At 41.1% G+C, this 22,590-nt stretch overlaps 1 protein-coding gene and 1 long non-coding RNA gene across 2 annotated transcripts in view; one reads left to right on the top strand and one right to left on the bottom strand.

The window, feature by feature from the left end:
* KCNJ11 (potassium inwardly rectifying channel subfamily J member 11) overlaps positions 1-1,147 on the top strand; it is a 2,957-nt gene extending 1,810 nt beyond the window's left edge. The window contains exon 2 of the mRNA XM_009635383.2: positions 3-1,147. Coding sequence (XP_009633678.1) covers positions 3-1,147 — 1,145 coding nt within the window. The remainder of the gene's footprint in view (positions 1-2) is intronic.
* Positions 1,148-13,926: 12,779 nt separating this feature from the next.
* LOC118451933 lies at positions 13,927-22,584 on the bottom strand. The gene is made up of 3 exons (XR_004841532.1): positions 19,324-22,584; positions 19,046-19,105; positions 13,927-17,855 (listed from the first exon to the last, which is right to left on the bottom strand). It is a non-coding gene; the product is annotated as an uncharacterized LOC118451933 (long non-coding RNA).
* Positions 22,585-22,590: the final 6 nt, after the last annotated feature.

The raw sequence follows: 22,590 nt of genomic DNA, 5'->3' as shown, positions 1-22,590 counted from the left end.
AGATGTGCCGGATCATGCCCGGTACCGCGCCCGGGAGCGGCGGGCGCGTTTTGTGGGCAAGAACGGTGCCTGCAACGTGGCCCATAAAAACATCCGGGAGCAGGGACGCTTCCTTCAGGACGTCTTCACCACCCTGGTGGACCTCAAGTGGCCCCACACGCTGCTCATCTTCACCATGTCTTTCCTCTGCAGCTGGCTGCTCTTCGGCATGGTCTGGTGGCTCATTGCCTTTGCCCACGGAGACCTGGACCACAGCACCCGGCTGCAGCGTGACCCCAGAGAGGGGGCGGCGGGGGCTCCGGCCAGCTTTGTGCCCTGTGTGACCAGCATCCACTCCTTCACCTCTGCCTTCCTCTTCTCCATCGAGGTGCAGGTGACAATTGGCTTTGGGGGACGCATGGTGACAGAGGAGTGCCCAGCTGCCATCCTGGTGCTGATCGTGCAGAACATCGTGGGGCTGGTGATCAATGCCATCATGCTGGGCTGCATCTTCATGAAGACCTCTCAGGCCCATCGCCGGGCTGAGACCCTCATCTTCAGCAAGCACGCGGTCATCGCCCTGCGGGAGGGCAAGCTCTGCTTCATGCTGCGGGTGGGTGACCTCCGGAAGAGCATGATCATCAGCGCCACCATCCGCATGCAGGTGGTGAAGAAGACTGCCAGCCTGGAGGGGGAGGTGGTGCCCCTCAACCAGATTGACATCCAGATGGAGAACCCCGTGGGGGGCAACAGCATCTTCCTCGTCTCCCCACTCATCATCTACCACGTGATAGACAAGAACAGCCCCCTCTACGACATCTCCCCCGTGAACCTTCACCACCATGAGGACCTGGAGATCATCGTCATCTTGGAAGGGGTCGTGGAGACCACCGGCATCACCACTCAAGCCAGAACCTCCTACCTGGCGGATGAAATCCTCTGGGGCCAAAGGTTTGTGCCCATCGTGGCAGAGGAAGATGGGCGATACTCTGTGGACTACTCTAAATTTGGCAACACAGTGAAAGTGCCCACCCCTTCGTGCACTGCTAGGCAGCTGGAGGAGGACAAGAGCATTATGGACACCATGCCATTGTCCCCTAGAGGCACAATAAGGAAGAGGTCTGTCAAGCTAAAGCCCAAGTTTACCATAAGCGATGAGCCCTCCTGATGCCTTTTGACTGGGAAACTCTGTTAGGGCTTTCTGTCTGAAAGATCTCATAAACTCAAAACACTGAGGTGACCTCTTACTTTTTTTTAAATTCAGGTTGGTAGCACAAGGTATGTTCTGGTGTTATTTATTGTGGGATAAATCTAAAGCTAATTATATTTTTTTAAAGGTGTGAGAGATTTCAAGCAGCACTGGGAGTAGGAAAGTCATGGTCTGCAGCTTTAAATTTCAATTTAGACTGTCCTATTTAATTGCACGATCATTTTGCATTGATTAATCTGCAGGTAATGACATATTTTCTCAAAAAATAAATGTATATTTATCTTCAGAGATTGCAGTACTTAGGGTCTTGCAGTGTTCTAAAGTCAGTAGTTTTAAACTTTTTTTTTCTAACTTGAACAATCAATATAGCAAAATAAAATATTAATAAATAATAACGTAGGCTGGATTTAAATTATAACAAAAAGGTCAGGCAATGTTATGTATGACACAAGACCAGATCTGGAAGTGTCTCTGTATTATACTCTTATTTCTCAAAGAAATTAACAGATTTGCTTCATCCATATTGTATCAGATGGAGCCACTCCGACCACATGCAATATGAAATGTATTTGAATATTTACTTTTGCTTATTTTAAACCCCTTCACACTTCCAAAATAAAACATTCAGGAATACCTTTCTGGACTGTACATTTCTGACAGTAAGCAATAATGCTTTGCCTTTAAAACGCGTAGCCGCTAGTATACAACTGAAATTAATTATAAATAGGAGAAATTCTGTATTCTAGTCGTCTAAATGAAGAGAAGCAACATCTCCACACACACAGAGAGCCACATGGCAATAGGATACCCAGTAAAAAAATTAATCTCTCCCTTAGGTCAGAATGAATTCTGTTAGATAATCAGGGAATATAAATAGAATTGGGTATTTTAAATGAAAGAGCAATGCTGAATGCTAAAATTGTATCTGCATGCAGTAGGCAAACCCTTTCACTCCTTTCCCTTTTGTAGGAGAAGCAGAGGCTTTTGTGCTTAGGGAAAGGAGTGATGTATAAGACAGTGTGGTCGCTTCTGGGATGCTGTGTCGCAAAACATACTCCTGCTGAGGAAACAATTCCCGTTCCGTTTACATCCCGGCCTCCCTACACAGCCGGTGCCTGCCTTGGTTTTTAGCTGAATTCAAGATCTGGCATTTACTGGCAAACACAAAGGAGCCATGTTCCCCCCCAGTTCCATGGTGACAATAGGAGCAATTCCCCTTAGCACACTTCTGCAAATCCTCTCTCTGAGGATATTAGTAAGAGCAGCAATTTTATTTCTGTGCAGGGTTATTAAGGGATAGCAGCAGTATTAACTACAGTGTGCTATTAATAGGGCAAAATGCCACTCAAGTGAAAAAAAGATAATGTTGCCCAAATAAAACCTAAATAAGCATTACAGAACTGATCCAACACCTGGTTACACAAGCTGTGCAGAGAGGCACCAAGTTACTTTCAAACTTAATTATACAAAGAGCTTCTGGTATCAAATTCCTATGTGTTACGTAGTTCATGACTGACACCTGAAGTGGTTTGTGTTGGCAATAATACGGTAAATTTTTGATGCCTTGTCAGAGTAAAATATGACAAACTCATTCTGAAGTGCGACAAAACTTCCACGTTGACTATGGAATATTTTCAAGCATCTATAATAAAGTGAAATAATGTTTGCGTAAAATCAAAGGTTGTTTTAAAATTATGAAACAGTAGTTATATTTTCAATATTTATGTATTTTAGTTTTATGAAGACCTGTATCAGCCTTATCAGACTGCCAGTTAGGAGAATAAATGCCTGTTCAGTTTCCAGATTCCCAATACACTAATAGTATTCTGTGAGCAGCTCTAAAAATGTGGTATGTGTTTCACCATGAAAAGACAGTCAAACAAGCATTAACAAGTAGTGAGCAAAGAAAATTTGGAAAGGCATATTCTACATTTGTAATCATAAAAAATCCTATTTTTAAAAATAGAAAATGATTAAATGCCTTTGATGATTAAATTGCTTCTGTCTAGTTGTCATGTTGTTTTCCACCCTTCCCTTTTACTGCCTCTGTTCCATCGCCCATCGGAGGGGCGCTTACAGTACAGCTATTTGCATCTCCTAGACACCTTTGTTCCTTTGAAAGTTCATTGTCTTTATCACTTGTCATAACACTACTGCTCTATTTTTACGAGAGTCATAGATAAAATATTAGTTAGCTTTACAGTGACTTCTCCTTAGCCTCCTTCGCCCCGTATTTCAATGTGCAAGGTACACCTTAAGGTTCTTGCATAAAACCTCTTCAGCTCTGGTAGCATCTTAAAGCTCTTGTCAAGATTTGACCTAAATGGGAAGCAATTCCAGTAGCGCTACCATGCAATTATTTTCAGGACGTGATGCAAGTCTCTTTTTCCCTCAGGGAAATCTGTGCTTCAGAGAGGTAGAAAATTCTCTTTGTTCACGGTGAGATGGGAGGGGAAAGACAGGAGGAAACAGCTTGCATTCACTGGGCTGCTTTCAGGACCACCTTCTATGTCACTTCTTTTACAAGAGTCTGCCTAATTTTCTGAAGTCTTGCAGTGAATAGGCATCATAATATTATGAGAAAGGCAGGATTTGTACCATTAAAATCAGCATAGTGAGTTATTTCAAATGTTGGTGATTTTGAATCTCAGGATTCTTGTAATTTTTAAGTTCTTCTGTTCTTTTACCATTTAAAATATTCAGAAGCATTTCACGGGCAGAGCAAGGAAGAATAAGTGTGTTTATTTTGTACTAGGGGTATTGCTTCTTTTTGAGGATCCTTTGATTTTGTCATTTGCAAAGTACTTGGGAACACAAATATCTGAAATTGTTCTTAAAGTTGAACTTATGCTGACTGCCCCCATTCTCTGTAGGAAGGTTTGAAGAAGGCGTCAGTGCTATCATTTGATGTAGAAAAGCCCTCATTCTTAGCAATGAGCAAACGCTGTGTTTTCTGTAGTTGAAGCCCAAAGGGAGTGGGCTTTTGGACTTTCTCTCACAGCCTACGTCTACTGTTTGGTTGGTGGGTGGTATTGCAGTTGGGGTCCTGCCAAGCAGCTGCGGGGAATGTGCTGGGGCTCCCACCACCTCTCCCGCTCCACGTTTCCTCTGCACACAAACCAGTGTGCCCGAAGCTGGGGGCTACATGTTCGGGGCTTGCCCTGACTGAGGGGAGGACGTGGACATAAGAAGTGGGAAGCTGTAGGTTTTGCAGCGACCTGTTGCTGAATTAAGGGTGTGGTGGAACCAACTGTGTCCATGGGAATTGCCTTTCATGTGCTTCAGAGTCTGGAGACCATTATCGGTTTATACTCATCGTTCACACCGTTTAGCACATTCAAACCAAAGTTTGTCAAGACGTTTGGATGGACAGAAGGATCACAGAGCTTATTAATCAGAAAAAGAGACTGGAGAACACTTATGTTATATGCCATGGCTTTAAAATACTTGTAGTGACTGCTGGTGAGAACATAGCCACCGAGCATATCAGTTTCATGTTGCATTTCCTAATGAAATCAAGTGACATACGTATACAAAATCAGAGTATAACAAGGTCTGACTTCGTCTCTTTACCCCCCAAGGCATATGATAAGTATAGTATAGCAGTGTACTTCAGTAGGAAAATCTCCCCGTAAAATAGGTACAAACGAGAAGCGAACTCAAGAGGCTGCATATTAAGACAAAAGAGGGCCAGGGACACAAAATAAATACATTTAAATTCCACAAGTGACACAGGGGGAAGACAATGCCAAGATGCAATAAACTATTTTCTTTTGAGGCCCTCCACACCAGCAAACGTGTGACAATGCTGAGATGAGAGATTAGAGACCTTAAAAGCAGGTATGAGAAGCTGGTAGAAAAGTCTTTAACAAGGCTAAGGTTTACGTGCTAGCATAGATTAGCAATGGGGTCAATGTCAAAATTCAGTCTGCCCTGTAAGGCGAGACTGCGGGCTGGGCATGGTCAGCATTGCTCAATCCAGTGGGTAAATATTGCTGCGTGTTGAGCAAGGTACAAGTCACAACAGAGCCCTGTTGGAAGCAGTGTTAGGAGGGCTTTGTGGTGACTGATTCTTGTGGTTAGTTTTTATTAATAGTTAATAATATCAATCTAATGAATAATTAAGAGTTCTTTGAAAACGGAATGTGTTTCTTCATGTTTTCCTTCCTCTTCCACTCTTTCTTTGTACATTGAACACCCCTAAAGGTAATTGTTGTAGGTCTGCTGGCACAGACTGCTTTGATTTGGGATAAGGCACAAGAGTGCTTTGGGAAATAAAATCCAAAAATAAGATGGATACTAGAAACCCAAAAACCTCTGTGAAATTGTCAAGCTTGCCACTTTCACAGTGATTCCATCTGCAAAGCATGGAAATATCTATTCCTAGGAACTGGATATTAATAAACTACCATAGATTATTCCCTGTTGTTCATTTTGCAGGTCCCTGTGGAAGGGGAAGTGGTTTAGCTCTTCAGGTTGGGGTTGAGGGAGAAGAGAAGAAGGTTCAAAATCACTGCATTTTAGGCTCCCTGGTGACACCTTTCTCTCTCCCCATGCTCAAAGTCATACTGGTGTTGCCACTAAACGTGGGCAGGGTCAATGCTCTTTGCCGTGCATGTTCCAGTGTGGCCCTGCATCCATCCAGGGCTAGCTGCCCCATTCCAAGGTGGACATCTCAAACCCCACAGCCCTGACCCAAGGTTCCTGGAAGGCAGTGTATCCATTTCAGTGAATTTTTGGATCAAAGGATGTAATCTGCCAACCTGCTGAAAGCATGTGCCACAGTAGAAAGGGGGATTTAATCAGGCACTGCAGACGTTACTCAAGCAAAACTGCTGTTGGAGGTGAGAAGACCCTTGTGTGAAGGAGACCTTGGGTAAGCTGGACCAGAGCAGGTGGTGGGACGCATGCTCAATGTGGCTGGTGACTGTCTAACTGCCTGTAACAAGTGACTCAGTGTACTATTTTTGATTCAGCAACAGGAGAAAGATATGTGATACAAACCTCCACACCTCCCCAAGGAGAACTATTAAAAGAGCAGAAGACATTCTTGAGAGGCTGCAGATACTCCTGCCTCCACCCTGCTCTTAGCACCGCTGGGTGCCTACAGAGGACAGTATGCTGCATGTTTTTGTGGCTTACACCCCTATTTTAATACACAGTGTGACTTTAAAGAATCATCACAGGGGAATGACTCAGTTTAGAAGTAATTTTCAAAAATCAAAACCTGCAGCCCCTTTTTACCTCTTGCCCCTGTCAACCTTTGTGCCTGACTTAATAATTGAGTTTAAATACAGATGGCAACTCTATGCAAGGTTTTCTAACCAGCTCCCTTACTGCAAAGCTGAGCAGCCTTAACTAATCAATCCCATATGAACTGGACGGGGCCCAGAGGCCTTGTGATGGTGGCCCCGCAGAGGAACATGTCTCCTCTTTCCTCCCCTCGCAGGAGCTGGGACCTGCTCGGGCAGGAGGCATTGAGCATCCCATCCCTCTGCCCCTGCTGCCATGAGGGGTGAGGCCCTGAGCTGGGAGTAGGGCTACCATGTGCTATGGCCAGAGGTGGGAGCCACTCTTTTCCTTCCCTGGCTGTTCCTTGTTAGTTTGCTATTTTAAGTAGCAAATACCTGCTTACTGTTTTGCATTTATGTTTCCTCTGCCCAAGAGAGGGTAAGCACAGTGTATAAATAGCACTGTTGTTATTATAGTCATAATAACGTTATTCCTGAGCAGAGCTGAGGCACAGAGATTGACAGTGGGCATCAATACCAGCAGTAGGAACCCTTTACTTGAGTGAGCTTCAGATCAGGCCCCCATGTTAAATCTTCAGCCTTTAAATCCAAGAGAGCTTGCCAGGGAGTTCATTAGCACCAGGGGTTCCCTCTTAGGGCACTATTAGGCTAATGGAGTGGGCAGCTGGCCCAAATAGTCCCTGATGGTGCCTTTGCTGCAACAGTGATGCTGTTCCCCATGTTTTAAGTTAAAAGTGTCCTGCTTCAGCATTTCCTGGGAGTTTTTTTCCTGTGCCTTGTGAGTAAGAATCTTGTTTTATTTCCTTTTCTCTAGCATGAGAGAATGTGGCCCTTGTGGATATGGTATAATCCTATATGCTGGGGCATTTGAATGACTTGAATGCTTATGTTGTGGTCTGAGATAAGCTTGCCCTGTTTGTCAAGTACCTGAAAGGAGGTTGTAGTGAGGTGGGTGTTGGTCTCTTCTCCCAAATAACAAGTGATTGGACAAGAGGAAATGGCCTCAAGTTGTGCTAGGAGAGGTTTAGATTGGACATTAGGAAAAATTTCCTCAGAAGGGTCATCAAGCACTGGAACAGGCTGCCTAAGGAAGCGGTGGAATCCCCATCCCTGGAGGTATTTAAAAGCTGTGTAGATGTCGTGTTTAGAGGTGTGGTTGAGTGGTGGGATGGCAGGGTTAGGTTAACAGACTCAATGATCTTACAGGTCTTTTCCAACCTAAATTATTCTATGATTTTAAGTTCTCGCTGTCTCCTGGTGAGTGCATACCAGTAATGGGGACAATATTTTCTACACCCTGACTTTGCCTCAGATACTTTTTTTCTAGTGTTGTTAGTTCTACTTTAGCTTTAAAACTTGAGGGGAAAAAGTTAGCAAGATAATGCTTCTTTCATGGAGAAGAGCAGTGAGATGAGCGGGAGTGTTCTTCTCACAAAATATATGGACTTTGTTGGGGCAGACTGCCCAGAGAGCAGCTTCCTTATGTAAAATGATGGTAAATTTTGACCCTGCAGATAAAGAAGCTACCCTATGCAGCCATCCCCAGGGATGTTTTAGAAGATGACGCACTCCGTGGGTGTGCTGATCACTGAATACATGAGGGTGGCTTGATTTGAAAGAACTAATGGCTGGCTTCACCAACCATGGAGAAAGCTCATGCTTGCTGAGAATTTAGAATTTGCTAGAACTATAGGCAGTAAACAGATATTTTTGCAAGGGTAATATCTGTCTTTAGAAATGTCTTTGTAGGAAGTAGCCGTTATTTTCTCATAGATTTTCTTCTATCAAGTGTTGTCTGGACATCTGTAGCTGAAGTCTTTACGCTTAGAATCTACCTGCTTTACTAAATGGATGTATTTGATAGTGATATTTGATCATTCAGTTTGAGAGGTTGTTTTTTCATATTTCCTTTTTTTAATTGTGGCAAAGTTGTTATTCCTTTATTTGACTTTTTTCTACTCATTTTGTTCATCGCTATACATAGCCTGAAAAGTATGTCACTTCTGTTGTGTTCTTGAACAGCACCTGTTTAAGGAAAAAAATAAAAACAAAGTTCCACAGCATGACATAGCCCTGTGACCTGCAGTCAGAACTCTTAAATTACAGTACTGCCACTGAGGATATTTCAGTGGTATCACAAGTGTTTCAACTATTATGTGCAGATCCGTCTTCACTGAAGAGAGTCAGTTTCCTTTGTTAGGTGGAGCTCAATCAAGTGTTAAAATGTAGGTTTCCTCAAAAGTTTCATCTTCAGTAGAAACCTCACATCTGATCCTACATTCTTTGCTCTCCTTTTCTGTTTTGCAAGTTACACAGGTGATGAAACCAGATCCATCATCCTAGTCCTCATTTTCTACTTCTTCCTCAGTTGTGAATAGTCCCTTAAACCAGGTAACTAAACTCACCTTGTTTCTGTTCCTTCCAGATGCACAGCACTGTAGTGTCACATCCACACTAGCCTTTGGATGTGCAGTAATGCACTTTATCTTCCAAGTGGTAACTGCTTCTTGGCTAGATGGACCAGAATCTTTGACTTAATTTTTTCAGAGAGAAGAGGATAAGGGTCTTGGCACCAAAGCCGCTCCATAAATGTGTCATATTGGCTGAGTAGTTTGTGTTCTACTATTAAAACTGTAATTTTCACATTTCACTGATGTCCTGTAACGTTAAATAACTATCTGAAGAGACTAGTACAAATGTAAGACTCCCTGCCTGCTTATTCCCTTTGGACTTGGCCTTGCTCAGGCCCAACATGAAACTCTGCTGTGTTCAAAAACCTTCTCTGTATCTCTGTGAACCTCTGGATGGATGGCCGGAGGTCCCTTACTGCCTCCTTCAGGTGACTTCCGTATAAAAAAAAAAAAGTCTTTGTTTAACAACTAGTATTAACCTGTGGGCGACTTCTTTGGTGGTGGTGGACAATATACACCCTACCTATTTCTCCCCCTTCTACATACGCATTTCTGATCCCAGACCTAGAGTCCTGTGGGAGATATGGGGCGTGCAGCTGCTGCTTAAGCCACCCTGTCACCTATCAGACCTTCCAGTAACGTTTGCCTGGTGAAGGGAGAATCATGCTCAGGAGTGACATTAGCAGAATGGCCTTTATAGTTTTGTTCTGTTTTAGAACTAATACTTAAAGGCTTCTGCGTGGCTCTGATTTGCAGTCAGAGACAGTTTATTAGTAGCCCTGTTAGGTTATTCTACAAAGTAGGCAGAAATACAGTTATTTACAATAGTAATAATATTATATTGACCTATCATAAAGGGAGTTAATGTATCCATAGAAGAATCTGAAGTCTTGTGTTAACAAGTATTGCCAAATTTACACCAGTCCACAAAATTTTTAGCAGTATGTTCTCATTACTCAATATGCAGTCATCACTGGATTTCACATTGACTCTCAGAGAAACTACTCCGAAGGGTGCTAAATTCAACAGATGTCTTCTTACTGAGTTAAAAATTCTGGATGCAGTTCAGAGAATGCCTGACTAAATTGGTGTGCTGGCACTCATATTTCATTCATTTTTCTGAAACAGTTTAATTAAAAAAAAAAATACTGATCAGCATTAGTTGAGAGGTTTGATTTGATCTTTAGTGAGTTACAGGGGAAAGTTCTGTTAGTTCATTTTTAAAGCTTATGGTGTAGCTATAGAGCACTGAGTGCATAACTGTGGGATGGAAAATTCAATAATTTCCACATTATTCTGACATATAGAAATATTTCCTTAGAAATATAATCTCCTTTAGGTAAGATTCCAATATCTCTAATAACTTTTTGGGGTGTCTTACTCCATTATCCAGCCACACTAAAAGATCTTTGAGTATTTGCACACTAGTATCCAGATTTAAACTAAGTTCTAAAAGATAACAAACAATGATAAGCCAATATGACTTACCTGCAAGCTCAGGTTGAAAGGCTTGTTCTACACAGTGTTGAGTTGCTGGATGAAAAAACTTCACATCTTAATATTTTAATATTGTCAGATGCCTTTGGAGAGAACTGTAGTTTGGTCATACAAAAGTATAATCCATTTTCTCCAATATTAGTTTTTATGACTTGGTTGGCTTCAGGTAACTCTGTCTGGTCTTTGTGGCTCTGATACATGCATGCAACTCTTGATGTTGTCTGGTGCAAAATTTGATGTGGAACGTTCAAGACAGACAGTATTATTGACTGTGGTTTGCGTAGGAATATCTCTTATCTCAGAGATGAGGGGAGACTTTGCTAAAGCAAGAGAGAAAGTCATCCATTAAAAAGCTGCTGCAGTAAAATACTCCTGGGACGCTAAGCCAAGAGTGATTTATTACAGAAGAAAGAATTGCAACAGAAGTATATGACTGCTGCTCTTTGAGTCCTCAGTACCTGGACTCTGTAAGACACTGCAGTTATGTACATTACATTCATAGTGCATTATACTGCATATATTAAAAGAGAGAAATTTTGCTTTTTGTTAAAGGATGTGGGTTTGTTTGTTTGGTTTTTTTTCTGACAGCAGAAATAAGACCAAGGTATGAGTCCTATCAACTTGATAGCAATTGAGCACTTGGCTCGAGCAGACTGTTCTCAGCCCATTTACTATCACTTCCACCAACTAAAATATTCTGTTACTTTGCTACAAAAACAAAGATCTATAGTTTGATGTCAAATGAGTTGAGAAGTAAAACCCAGACAAGGGTTTGATGCTAATACTGCTCAGTCATGAAATCTAAAATTATATATTGTTTCCTTGGCGCTAGAATTTTATAGCAGGGTAAATATGAAATTACATCTTGTGGTTAAGAGGGGAAAGTAAAATTGCTCCTATTGGATGGGTTATCTCCTGGAAAGTAAACATGTGGTGGAATGGCTGGATTAAAGATTACTGAACATCAATTTTTGGCTTTTATTTTTTTACCAGCCACTTTACTTTTAGCAAATTTCATAGTGGGGAATACAATATTCTTCACTCATTTGAAATAAAACAATTCAAGGAAAGCAAAAATCCAAGCTTAAATTCAACCTTTGTTTATATCAATTTGTTGGAACTTTCGTAGAGAGTCTCAGTGGCAAAAATAATATGCCGAGTGAATATATCTACTGGAGCACCAAGTGGATTTATCCAATAGCAAGCTGCAGCCAGGGTCCCCTGGGGCTGAATCATGCTTGCACAGTGACTCATAAATTACACCTTACTGTCCCAAATGCTTCTGTACACCTGAAACAAAATTATTTTTTCCCCTCAAGTTACATCAAATAGTGCTCTGCACTGCCTTTAAGGTGAAAGGACCCATCGATGTATTGTATGTATCTGGAAGCCTTAGAGTATCTCTTCTGTGACGAGTTTGTCCAGCCTTTGTACATTACTTCGAAAGTAATTTTTTTTTCTTTTTGCTAAACACGAAAGCTGTAGGTGTTATCTGAGGCACAGATTGCAGGCAGAAGCAGTCACCTGAGTTGCCTGGTAGCTCTTGTCTGACGTTATCCTTGATCATCTCCTCCTCCAGTAACAACTGAGTTTGAATCTCTTCAGGGTAGAAATCACTTGCTCTATGCATACACAGGCACCGAGATGTTACAGTATTTGCTAATGCTAGATAAGCAGATAAAGGCATGAAGAGGTCAAATAAGTTGATTATTTAGCTCTTTATAGCCTTGTTATTTATACAGGAAACAAGAGGGATCCAGTCTGTGAGGAATGCAGTAAGTAGGAGAAATAATGTTCTTTTGATACCCTAAACATAACAAACTTCTAGACCTCTGTGTATGAAAATGTACTTACTTATAATAACATATTACTTGTCCAGCTAGAGGGCTTCTGTAACAAATGTAACAGTAATTATATATTTTACTGTATTTTCCCTGGCTTAAGAAGTTCCCAGTTTCCCCTTGCTAGTCTTCCTCGTGGTCCCCGAAACAGCTATGTGAGCACAATTTAAAAAGTGGTGAGTTACGGAGTACAAGTGCTTTCTCTGCTGCAGGAGAAACAATATATTTACTTTCTTGTAAATCATCAGTGTCATCCTACTAAAAATATTTCCTCAGGAAAATACTTCACAAACTCCAAGAGCTATTCTTCCCCCCACCTTTTTTTTTGTTTGTTTGGTTTTGGGTTTTTAAGAGTTTCTTGGAAACTTCTAAGAGATAGAAACTGTCAAGTCTGCTCAAGGGATTAGGCTTCCTGATTTCCCGTGGGGTAGGCAGGAATACAGATGCTGTGGACGCTCTCAGGCCAACTCTGTTTCTGAAACTGAATCTAGACCTCAAGCTAGATTTAGCTCGCTCTCTGGAACACTTTTCTTTCTTTTGCATGCCTTGGTTTGCAAGTGCAGTGCTATGTAGGTGTCTCACACTGGGACAATCAGATCTGGGTGGGATTCTTTTTTTCCTTTTAGTACTTTATTAAGATAGTTCATCACAAAGTCTGTGAAATCTTAATCAGGAGCAGTAGTTTTGTTCCTCCTTAGATTCAGCCCTATTTCTGGCATGTCTGTGCATATAAAGCTGGATGTCCAGGACACAGCTGCACTGATCTCATTCCAGAGCAGGCTCTGAGCAAGCCTTACTGATGACAGAACTAACACAGGTTTACAGGCAGTGTGTCCTCTCCAGGTGTTTTCAAGTGGACCAAAGAGGAAAGCACAAACATATTCCCCAAAGAACACAGGATAAAAGAGTCACTTTGTAAACTGAGAGAATAGGATTTTCTTGTAGAACCGTTTGAATGTGTAACTTCAGCAGTGAACTGCACTGCATGGTCATGTAAATGGAATTTAGTTTTCTTTGCAATAGTTTTGTGTTGATCAGGAAAAGACCCTTTGTTTTTAGCTTCGGCATCTGTGAAGGATCCTGAGTGCTACTTATCATCTTTATGCCTAAAGAGTTCAATTCCTTCAGGAAAGAAGGAACAGGCTCTGCAAGTTAAGGTGAGCAACTCCACAGCAATTGGCATGTTTGTCAAATATTGCACTGCATCTAGCACTGGTAGGGCTGAAAAGCAAATCATCAGATTTTAAAAAATTTTATCAAGATATGATACAGTACTGCAAGATGCTGATCAGGGGTTCCCCTTCCCTCAGATACTGTGCACCACAAGCCCCAGAGAAACCCATGCTGTAAGCCCGTAACATAGGCATAAAGAAAAGTGTTGGGAAAGGGTAGGTTTCGCAGTCGCACCCTATGCACCTGTGAAATTCCTTTGAAGAAAAACCAAGAATGGGTTTGAAGCGTATTTGCTTCCCTGGTTAGAGAGATCTGGTGGCTATGACCAACCAGTGTTTGAGAGATTAAGCTGCCTTCTGTGAACAGAATGTGCCTTCTCTGGGGAAATGGTTTCCAGACGTCTTAAATAAGATCTAGGGAAATGCTTTGCATCCTCATAGATCCTGAGGGCCTGTAAGGGAGATGACCAGCTGTTGGAGAACTGAGTGTAGTGGATAAGACAGGTATTTGGAGAAAATATATAGTATTACTAAGAGTAATTCTGAGTGAAGACATAGGAGAAATTGTGTATTCATGTGAGGGCATCTGGGCTAGAAGAAATCACTGTCACAGCTTTGGAGACAAAGAACACCCATCCTTGTTAACAGTGAGATGAAAATTTGGGAGTCCTAAAGTGAACACTTGCTTTGAAAAATTATCTGTTTTAACACCATCATAGCCCTACCAACTGTAAATCCAGACAGCTACTGTCTTCCACAAATTAAACCGTACCCTCACTGCATGGCAAAGCAGTTTGCTTACTTATGACAGTCAGTGGTGTTGTCCACTCAAGAGGATGACAGTTAAGAGTGTCATGAATTATTTCAATCTGCCCTGTCACGCTCACATGCCTTTGGAGAAACATGAACAGTAGGTAGAGCCATGAAAGTGCTGTTCTCTTCTATGTGCACTTGATGCTGAAAAGCTTTCAGATCCTCCTGGTCCTTTAGCAGAATTGCCTTCTCTTCTCTTGCAGTGCTACGTTGTGTGTTGCATTGTACATCACTCCATGAGAAAATTTGTACCTTTCTCTCTTGTGGATACTTCAGATAAAAAGTTTAATATTAATGGTTTGGGATGAAAGTCCACAACCTGGTAATTCAAGAGAGCTTCTTCCAAACACTTCATTTCTATGCTTCCTTTGAAGCTAGTATTTTTTTGAGAAACTGTAAGGGAGAAGGGGATGCATCTGTTTCTAAATGCACATTAATTAAAAATGGCAAGAAAAAGAAATGAATGCTAATAATTCTCTCTCTCCTGCATGAGCTACACACAGTCAGCAGTGCGCGTGCTATCAGGAGAGGCTTGTGATAGTACACAGCTTGCTTCTTCCTTGCCTCTGTCCAGGCAGGCAACGGTGTACCAGAAAGACCTTCTTTGCTGCCCAAGATGTGCAGGAGGCTCTGTGTCTCCAGAATGTGGCAGGAGGCTGCCCTCTGCATTGCACAGGGCAGCTTCACCCCGTCCTTGCCAGCTGTGGGCAGATGATGTCCTCCCTCTCCAGCTGCAGGAGTACGGGAAAGCCAGTGGCAGGAGCTGCCCCAGGAGCTTGCTCCAAATGTTGGACAGACTGCAGCCAGCTTCTGGACAGTGTTGAGGAGCTGTGCACCAAGGAGAATGGCTATGTGAGAAGTGAGCTGCATTTGCACAGTGCAAATGGCTGCCTAAAATAAGCTTGAGTGAGGTTTTATTTTTTTCAACTTGTAAACACAAGTTGGTTCCTCCCTTTACAAAGATTTAGATACTATACTATGACAATGCATAAATATATTGATGCTTTATTCCTTAAAACATGCAATTAAATTCTCTTGATTGAAGAGCTGCGATTATGGAGATGTTTAGTCCATCCCTGTTGCCAGATATGTGACTGGTACAGTCAGCTACAGCCAGCCAGCCTCTAAAGTTTCTTCCATATGAATTTGTTTGTGAAAGGGTTATTTACATGCATGTTTGTCACTGTTTCTTTTTAATAACGAAGAAACCATATCACCAAGCAGTTGGGAGTTACCACTTAGAAGTTCTGCTGATCACATGTGTGCATCAGGCATGAGCAGGACGTCTTGTATCGGTCACTTTCTGAGTCAAACTGCATCTTTTCAGTTAGTCTGCAGTATATGAATGCATTGCCTCTAATCCCAGCACTTTTTTCCCTACTTTTTTCCCCTATTTCATAACTATTACATTGCAACTTGTTTTTTGTTTTATAAAGTAAGTTTTAAAAAAATGTTCTCTGCGTATTTGGTGCAACACTGGTGCAACCCTTGCTTTGTCCTGAGGAGCCTGAGGGACACCTGAAACATTTAGGACATGTCTAGACTGAAAGATGAGCTATGACGAAGCATGTATTAGCTGGCAGAGATCAAGGGGATATGATGCCAACTGGTGATCCCTGGCCCTCATTGAGGCTGGTACTGTGCGGGCCGTCAGACAGCTGTAGGATCCAACCTGAATCCAGCCAGCACAGGTCTGCGGTGCCACGTAACAGCACAGATGGCTTAGCAATCTCCAGCCTGCCTGCAGCCACCAAAATACCAAATGAAAATATTGCTTTTTTAGCAAATGTGAACAAAAGCATGGGAGCGTTGGTTTTAAGAGCAGTGGCTAAAGATCACAATAGCAGTAAGGAGTATTACAGTGCTGGCTGTAGTCACTCATCCCTCCTGTTAAACTTTGAAAACTGTTCTTGCAAATGATTTTATTCTATGTAGAAATCATAATACAGTCAAAAGAGAAATTTAGACATTTGAAACCACTTACGTGGTTTATAGTGCTTAATGTACAGGAAAGCAACCGGTCCAACCAAAAGACAGGCATCTGTTAATCCAAAGGCTGGGCCAACTAAAATGCAACTTGGGAGCTGTAAATAATTAATAGATAAATTAATCAAGACTATTCCAATGATACTGTAATTACCGTTAGATTGAACTAAATCTACCCATCAGGGCAGATGACTGGCTGGTTATTTTTCTTGCCTGAGTATTGCACATACAGTAGAAAATTAAAATACAGATACTTATTTAGACTAAGAATAGCATATGTGATTTGTTAAGTTCTTGGTAATTTTATAATGCTTAGTGAACACAAATAAGTGAACATTTACAGCACTTGATTTTTCTTATTCCTTGCTAAATATAAAATGCCTAGAAAGAGGGTATTTAGACTAAGAATTATCAAACTATTGTAGCTGAAAATGAGCCATGGCTTTATGTGTAGTAAGCAGCATAACATTGAACACAGACAATTAAACTAGAGATACAGGGAAACTGATAAAAAACTTTGCATGCCTTAATGAGAACACCCTATTCCTTCATCCAAGTTCTCATATTTAACATCATGATTCCTATCAGTTTCCTTAGCTATTCACTGGTGATTGTGCTTCCTTGGAAGCTTCAGAGACTGGATGAACTGGCATCCCTAAGCTGGCTCTGATATATGCAATTTTTACCTTTAGAATTCCTGGGGAAAAAAGGCTAATAGAAAACAACTTACGAACTACCTCCAAAGAAGCTGTTCCTTGAGCAGCATCAGGAGTGACAATGAGCTGTCATCTGTATAATCCTGTTTACTCCAGCTGTAAGTTTGGCAGAAATAGTGCAGCAGCCTTTTCTTGTTTCACTGTACAACATGTAGGATCCTACTCTAGGAGGACTGTGGCTTCCAGCTATAAATGTAAACAGTATCTTTTCCTGGTCAATAAGTTGGGTTTTTAAATACCAAGTGATTCGCGTATTGTTATCCAGTTGTGGTGCACTGTACTCGGAGATCAAGCATGGTACAGAGAAAGAGCATCATTAGCTTAGTGCTCATTTGCACTATCGGGGTGTCTTCCAAAAGAAAACAGCATAATGTAGGAAATGCATTCTTGTAAAAGAAAAAGGAAAAAAAAAACCAAACCCACAACAGCCCTTTTGAGACGTGGCAGCTGTTGTTTGGCTTTTGAGGGATCATCCAGTTTTCAACATCCTATTTTATTATGCCACCACTGCTTCTTAATTAGCTGTTAGAAGTGCTCTGTAATCCTTGTCTTAGACTCCCTCTAGTGAAGAAACAGTATGCAACTGTATGTGCTGGTCACATGAAAAAATGTTGAGTGATACAATAAACATTGCATCACTTCTCCAGGGTACTAAACGCACTGGCGAGGTCAGTGCAGCCTGCAGAATAGATGTGGGCTCAGGAACTTCACTCGTTGCTACTGAAGTATCTAGTGTCTTTCTGTGACTCTGGAAACTTCCATACGCACAAGTTTGCATAGGACTCTACTCCCTGGCTGAATAACTCATCCTCTCCTCCTAGGTGGGCTCCGATTCATGCAGTGGCATAGCTTGGTATGGTGCACAGAGGAGGTGGAGGGCTGCCTGCACCTCCATTCTGCTTTCTCCACTGTCACTGGTGATGGGGAGCACAAAAATTGAAATCCTCTTCTCAATGTACTATTAACAGCAATGATAAGCTAGAAGGAGGGTGTGAAATGAGACATTAGTGCATATAACACACGAATTTCCCCTCTATCACCTGCCATACACAGAAATTACTCTATGGACAGTTTCTTAGAAGATACCAGCTGTGTTAAGGAAATGCACGTTTGAGTAACAAATTGTTTGCAACAGTGACTGAGCAGCAGTCACTGTGCAGTCGTTCAGACTAAGAGCTTCTTAAATTGATGGAAAAGGTGCAAAGAATGGAGAGGCCAGCTTTGTAGTGCTGCTTATCCCTGCATTTGTCAACTTGAGTATCTCTGGAAAATAATTACTTTCCCTCATTGATATTTTACTTCACTACACAAGCAAGTATGCAGGCTGTTATTTAGCACAGTATTGGACAGTATAATTGTAAGAAATGTTACTATTGGGTACAAAGCAAGTAAAGCTTTCAAGGCATTAGAAAACATTAGGGTAACTAGATGGTTTTAGTATTTACTATCCGCGGATGTGCAAATAGGACTCAAGCTAGTTCCTATTTCCCATTCTGTAAAAAAAAAAGTTCATTTTTAGAGATATAACTACACTACAGTGAATGTTGCTATGTTTTCAGATGGGACTCTCATTTCACTGCCTTGGTACATCTAGCTCTTGATTTCAGTAAGTAACAGATATTTGAGAATGTAAACAAGGCAGTACTTCTGGGGCCAGCCTTAGTGACAGCCCCTGGCATCTGCTACCTACTTTTGCATAAATTACAAAATTATAATCTATAGCTCAGAGTTTCACTTCTTTGCAAAATGCCACCATACATCAATTTTTCTTAATCAATATACATTTACAAAATGGATAAGTCTAATGTGGCTGGATATGGCATCATGTCCTGGGGATCTCCCCAAGAGAGACACTGCTACAGCCATTCTGACATCCTGAAATGGCTGACACCTGGCTTTGAAGGCAAAATCTGTAAGCAAAGAGAAAGCAACCTATAGCAAAATCTGTTACTAAATCTGTGCGTCCTTCGCCTTCTCTGTGATTTCTGTTTTGAATTTGAACAAGTCAGGGAAGTGTGTGGTGCTCTCAGGTTTGTAATGCTGTTGAAGTAGCATTTAAATTAGTTGGGTTTGTATTTTTATGAATATAGAATATTGAGCGTTCAAGTACTTAGTGAATAGCTATTCAGTGAGGCAGCTGGTGCCAGGGAAGAACATAGGATACTTACATCTTTTTATAAACTCGCATCATTCCAGTAAGCAAAGAGTAGAGGGCAAACAGGAAGGGCCTCTAAGCAGAAATACCAAGTTGTGCATACAGACAAGATCTAAACCCACCCCTTTCCCACCCACTTAAAATAAAACAGTAGACGTCTGTCACTGTGCTGAGTTTCAGTTTAATCCAGTTAAGAACTAATCTATACAAAGTAAGGAGTGGGGCTTTTTCTTTTTTCTATGTATATTGCACTGGAGGATATGAATTTGTACAATGTTGACCAAATCTTACCCCTTCATCCTCCTACTGAAATCCCAGCCAAGTACAAAACCAAATATCTGCATCTCTGTCTTGGAACTGGTGTCTGCATGAAGTTACATTCAGTGTTCTTGTAATCACCTCCTAAATGAAAAGCAGAGTACAGGTGAAAGCACTGGTGCCCATGACATTCCAGTCCCTTATTTATCTATGATTATAGTTTTCTACTTCTGCACTTAGCTGTAAGCTTAGCTTAATAATTTTTTTCCAACTTCAAAGAGCTCCTGAGAAATCAGTACCATGGCAGAAACATGCTTTTAATAGCTAATACTTTTAGTCTCTCTTATGGAAGAGAGAACCCAATTCAAAGAAGACATCAGCATTGAAACCAATGAACACATTAAAAAGCAACCAATCTGCTAAACATTTCATGTGTAAGCAAGACTTCAGCACACTGCAAAACCTCTAAGGCAGATGTTCCTCACAGTGAGGTAACTTATTTAAACCACACTTCAGAACTGATCCACACAAATAGTTTGGTGACTGTATTACACTTGGACAGAGACCACCCAGAGACCTGGGTCTGAAGTACGATGCCCTTCCTCAACAGAGGAGGATGAGAGGGACAGTATTGGGTGAACACTGTCAATAGACCAGGCCATCTTTTGACAGAACATCCTCTCAGTCCTCGCTATCTTTGTGGACATGTGACATACAAGAATTTTGAATTGGGTGGATGAGCATGAAGTTGTAATTTGGGCTCTCATCTCAAAAACATTTGGGCAACAAACTTAAGATGTGTTCAGTAGGAGTTCAATAGCTTAGGTGTTACTGAGGACTGAGGTTCTGACTTCCACATAATTTAGGGCAAATAATTGTCAGTTGGACTAAACCTCAATTACTGTTAAGAGACAAACCTGATCACCAATTCTAAGGTTTAAAAACCTGCCTGTTTCCACTTCTAAAAAAATGAACAGAAAGTCTGTAGCATATTGCTAAATTGCAAGCCTACTAATTCAATTAACACTGTCAAGAACAACATTTAGATGTCAGATAGCAATTAAAGGAAAGATGCTCACCATTTTACACTGAACGCACCCCAGTGGCTAGTTGAAATGCAGAACAAGGAACTTGTGCTAATGCTAGCTCACAGTGAAATGACAATTGAAAACTCTGGCTTCTCGCAAGCGGCTTCCTCAGTCACCACTGACACTCGCTATACTGTGGTGTGCAGAAGCAGAGTTCAGCACCCAAGTTACAATAGTTCTTTACAAAACTCTGGATGTTTCAAAGTAAATGGGATAAGGGGGATATAATGCCCATCTCCAACAGCAGGGAGAGTCCAGATCTTACCATCCAAATGTAAGAGGTTGCACTGAAACCAAAGCTTGAGCGTTACATAAAAAAGCATGTCATTATATGTAATGACATTTGTTAGGAGGCAGATGTAGCCTGAAGGAATGATTTGTATGGTAGAAATGCCTTTGCACCAAAGATTTCGGTCCTTGATTCTCTACAGCTATCTGTGGCTGTATCATTTGTCCTCTATAAACTTTCATGTGGGATGGGGAGAACACAAAACCAATTTCCCCTCACCTTTTCCACAATGTTTGAATAATCCCCCCTTTGTTTCCCTCCTTGCTCTGTTGCCCATTATCAGGCTACAACCCCAAAGCCAGGGCTGCACAGTGAGAAGCTCTGTTAGTCTGGATGTACCTGTAACTATGTCTGGACCTTTTAGCAAATAGATGAAGTTGTTGAAAGGTATTTTAGTCTCCTGACAAAGACTTAATCAAACTAATGTTAGAATTGCATGGAAGTGACAAGCAGTGGAGACGCTGAGTTTGGAAACTAAATTAAAATGTGAATCATTTGTGTGGAGAACAAAAAAAAAAAAGGTAAAAGTCCAATTGTTTGAGTGGTATAAATGAAGGACATATGACATGACAACAAGATGAAACAGATAAGGGAACCTAATCTGTTCTAGCAGTGAGTTCTATTATATTGTGTGGAGAACAAGAATGTGCTCAGGCCTGATGAAAACAGTTTTAAACACTATCAAAATTCTCAGGAGTGAGAAACCTCCCAAGTGTCAGTAATTGCCTCCTGTCTTTTTTGAGTTTGCCTAAAATATTCAAGTCTTATTCTGAAAGGAACATCTTTCTATAACAGAGGCTTGCCTCTGTTTCTTTGCTCAAAACCCAAATGATCTCCTTTAATGACACTGCCAGCAGTTAGCCACAGAAGAGGAAGGAAATGCAAAGGATGCTTGCCAAGGTGTGTGTATATCAGTTCAAAGCCAGCATTATACAATCAGAACAATCCATGTTTTAAAAAAAAAAAAAAACAAAACAACCCCCCCCCCAAAAAAACCTCGACAAAATCCCAAGCAAACAGTAAAACCAAAACAGGGATTACACTTTAGGATACCTTCAGTCTGAAATGAATGACAAGCAAGGACAATCGCACAACTTTTCAGTATTATAGTAAAACCCACAGGAAAATCAACTTATTCTTGTAAAATCTTCGCTTACAATATTAGGGACCTATCCTGGTTCAATATCAAAATAATACAATCAAAGAGCACCCCTGTTTCCCTGTTTTAGGACACTTCATAAACTCACATGAACTGCTGAAAGACTAGTAAGAGTTAATAGTGAGACTTAACAAGTTAAAGATTGATGTCTGAGTAGAACTTTCTGAAGCACACGGTGCATTTTGAAAAATCTGGTATTATCACAGGAGGTAGGATAATCTGTACAGAAAAAGACAATGAGTCTTGTTCTGTTTTGCACAATATTTCCATCAACATAAAAAGCTTACTTAATAACATGCAAAATTTTGATATCAGCTGGCACCTGATGAAAGAAACAGGGACAAAAGTACTGTCCCAAGAGCCAGTTGAGTATTCAACTGCTACACAGAATTAATATCATCAAGGAGGACGGTTCAGATCAATCCGCTAGAAGTACAGTATTTCTTTTGAAGGCTTACAGTGAAATTCTTAGGCTTCTGTAAACATGAAAAATATTCACTGTTCCACGTTATTCTTTGCTGTGTTTAGATTTTAGAAAGTGCAAATTTTCTGTGATTATGGATTAGAAGTCTGATTTTTATTTGGTCTCAAAGAAGAAAGGGTTTGGTAGTGTTGGAAATGGTAGGCCTTTACCTATGGTCTTTATTTCCCCGTATTTTGCTTCTTGGCATTTATGGAAAGTTTCCACATAAAACTAGACATAACTTGACATTCAGGCCAGTTCCCTGCTTCCTCTCTGAGAAGATTCCGATTCGTGCCTAAAC

The sequence above is a fragment of the Egretta garzetta genome, unplaced genomic scaffold (genome assembly GCF_000687185.1).
Source record: "Egretta garzetta isolate BGI_Z169 unplaced genomic scaffold, ASM68718v1 scaffold133, whole genome shotgun sequence".
Taxonomy (NCBI): domain Eukaryota; kingdom Metazoa; phylum Chordata; class Aves; order Pelecaniformes; family Ardeidae; genus Egretta; species Egretta garzetta.
Note: the sequence above shows the minus strand (reverse complement) of the source record. Positions and strands in the feature narration are given on the sequence as shown.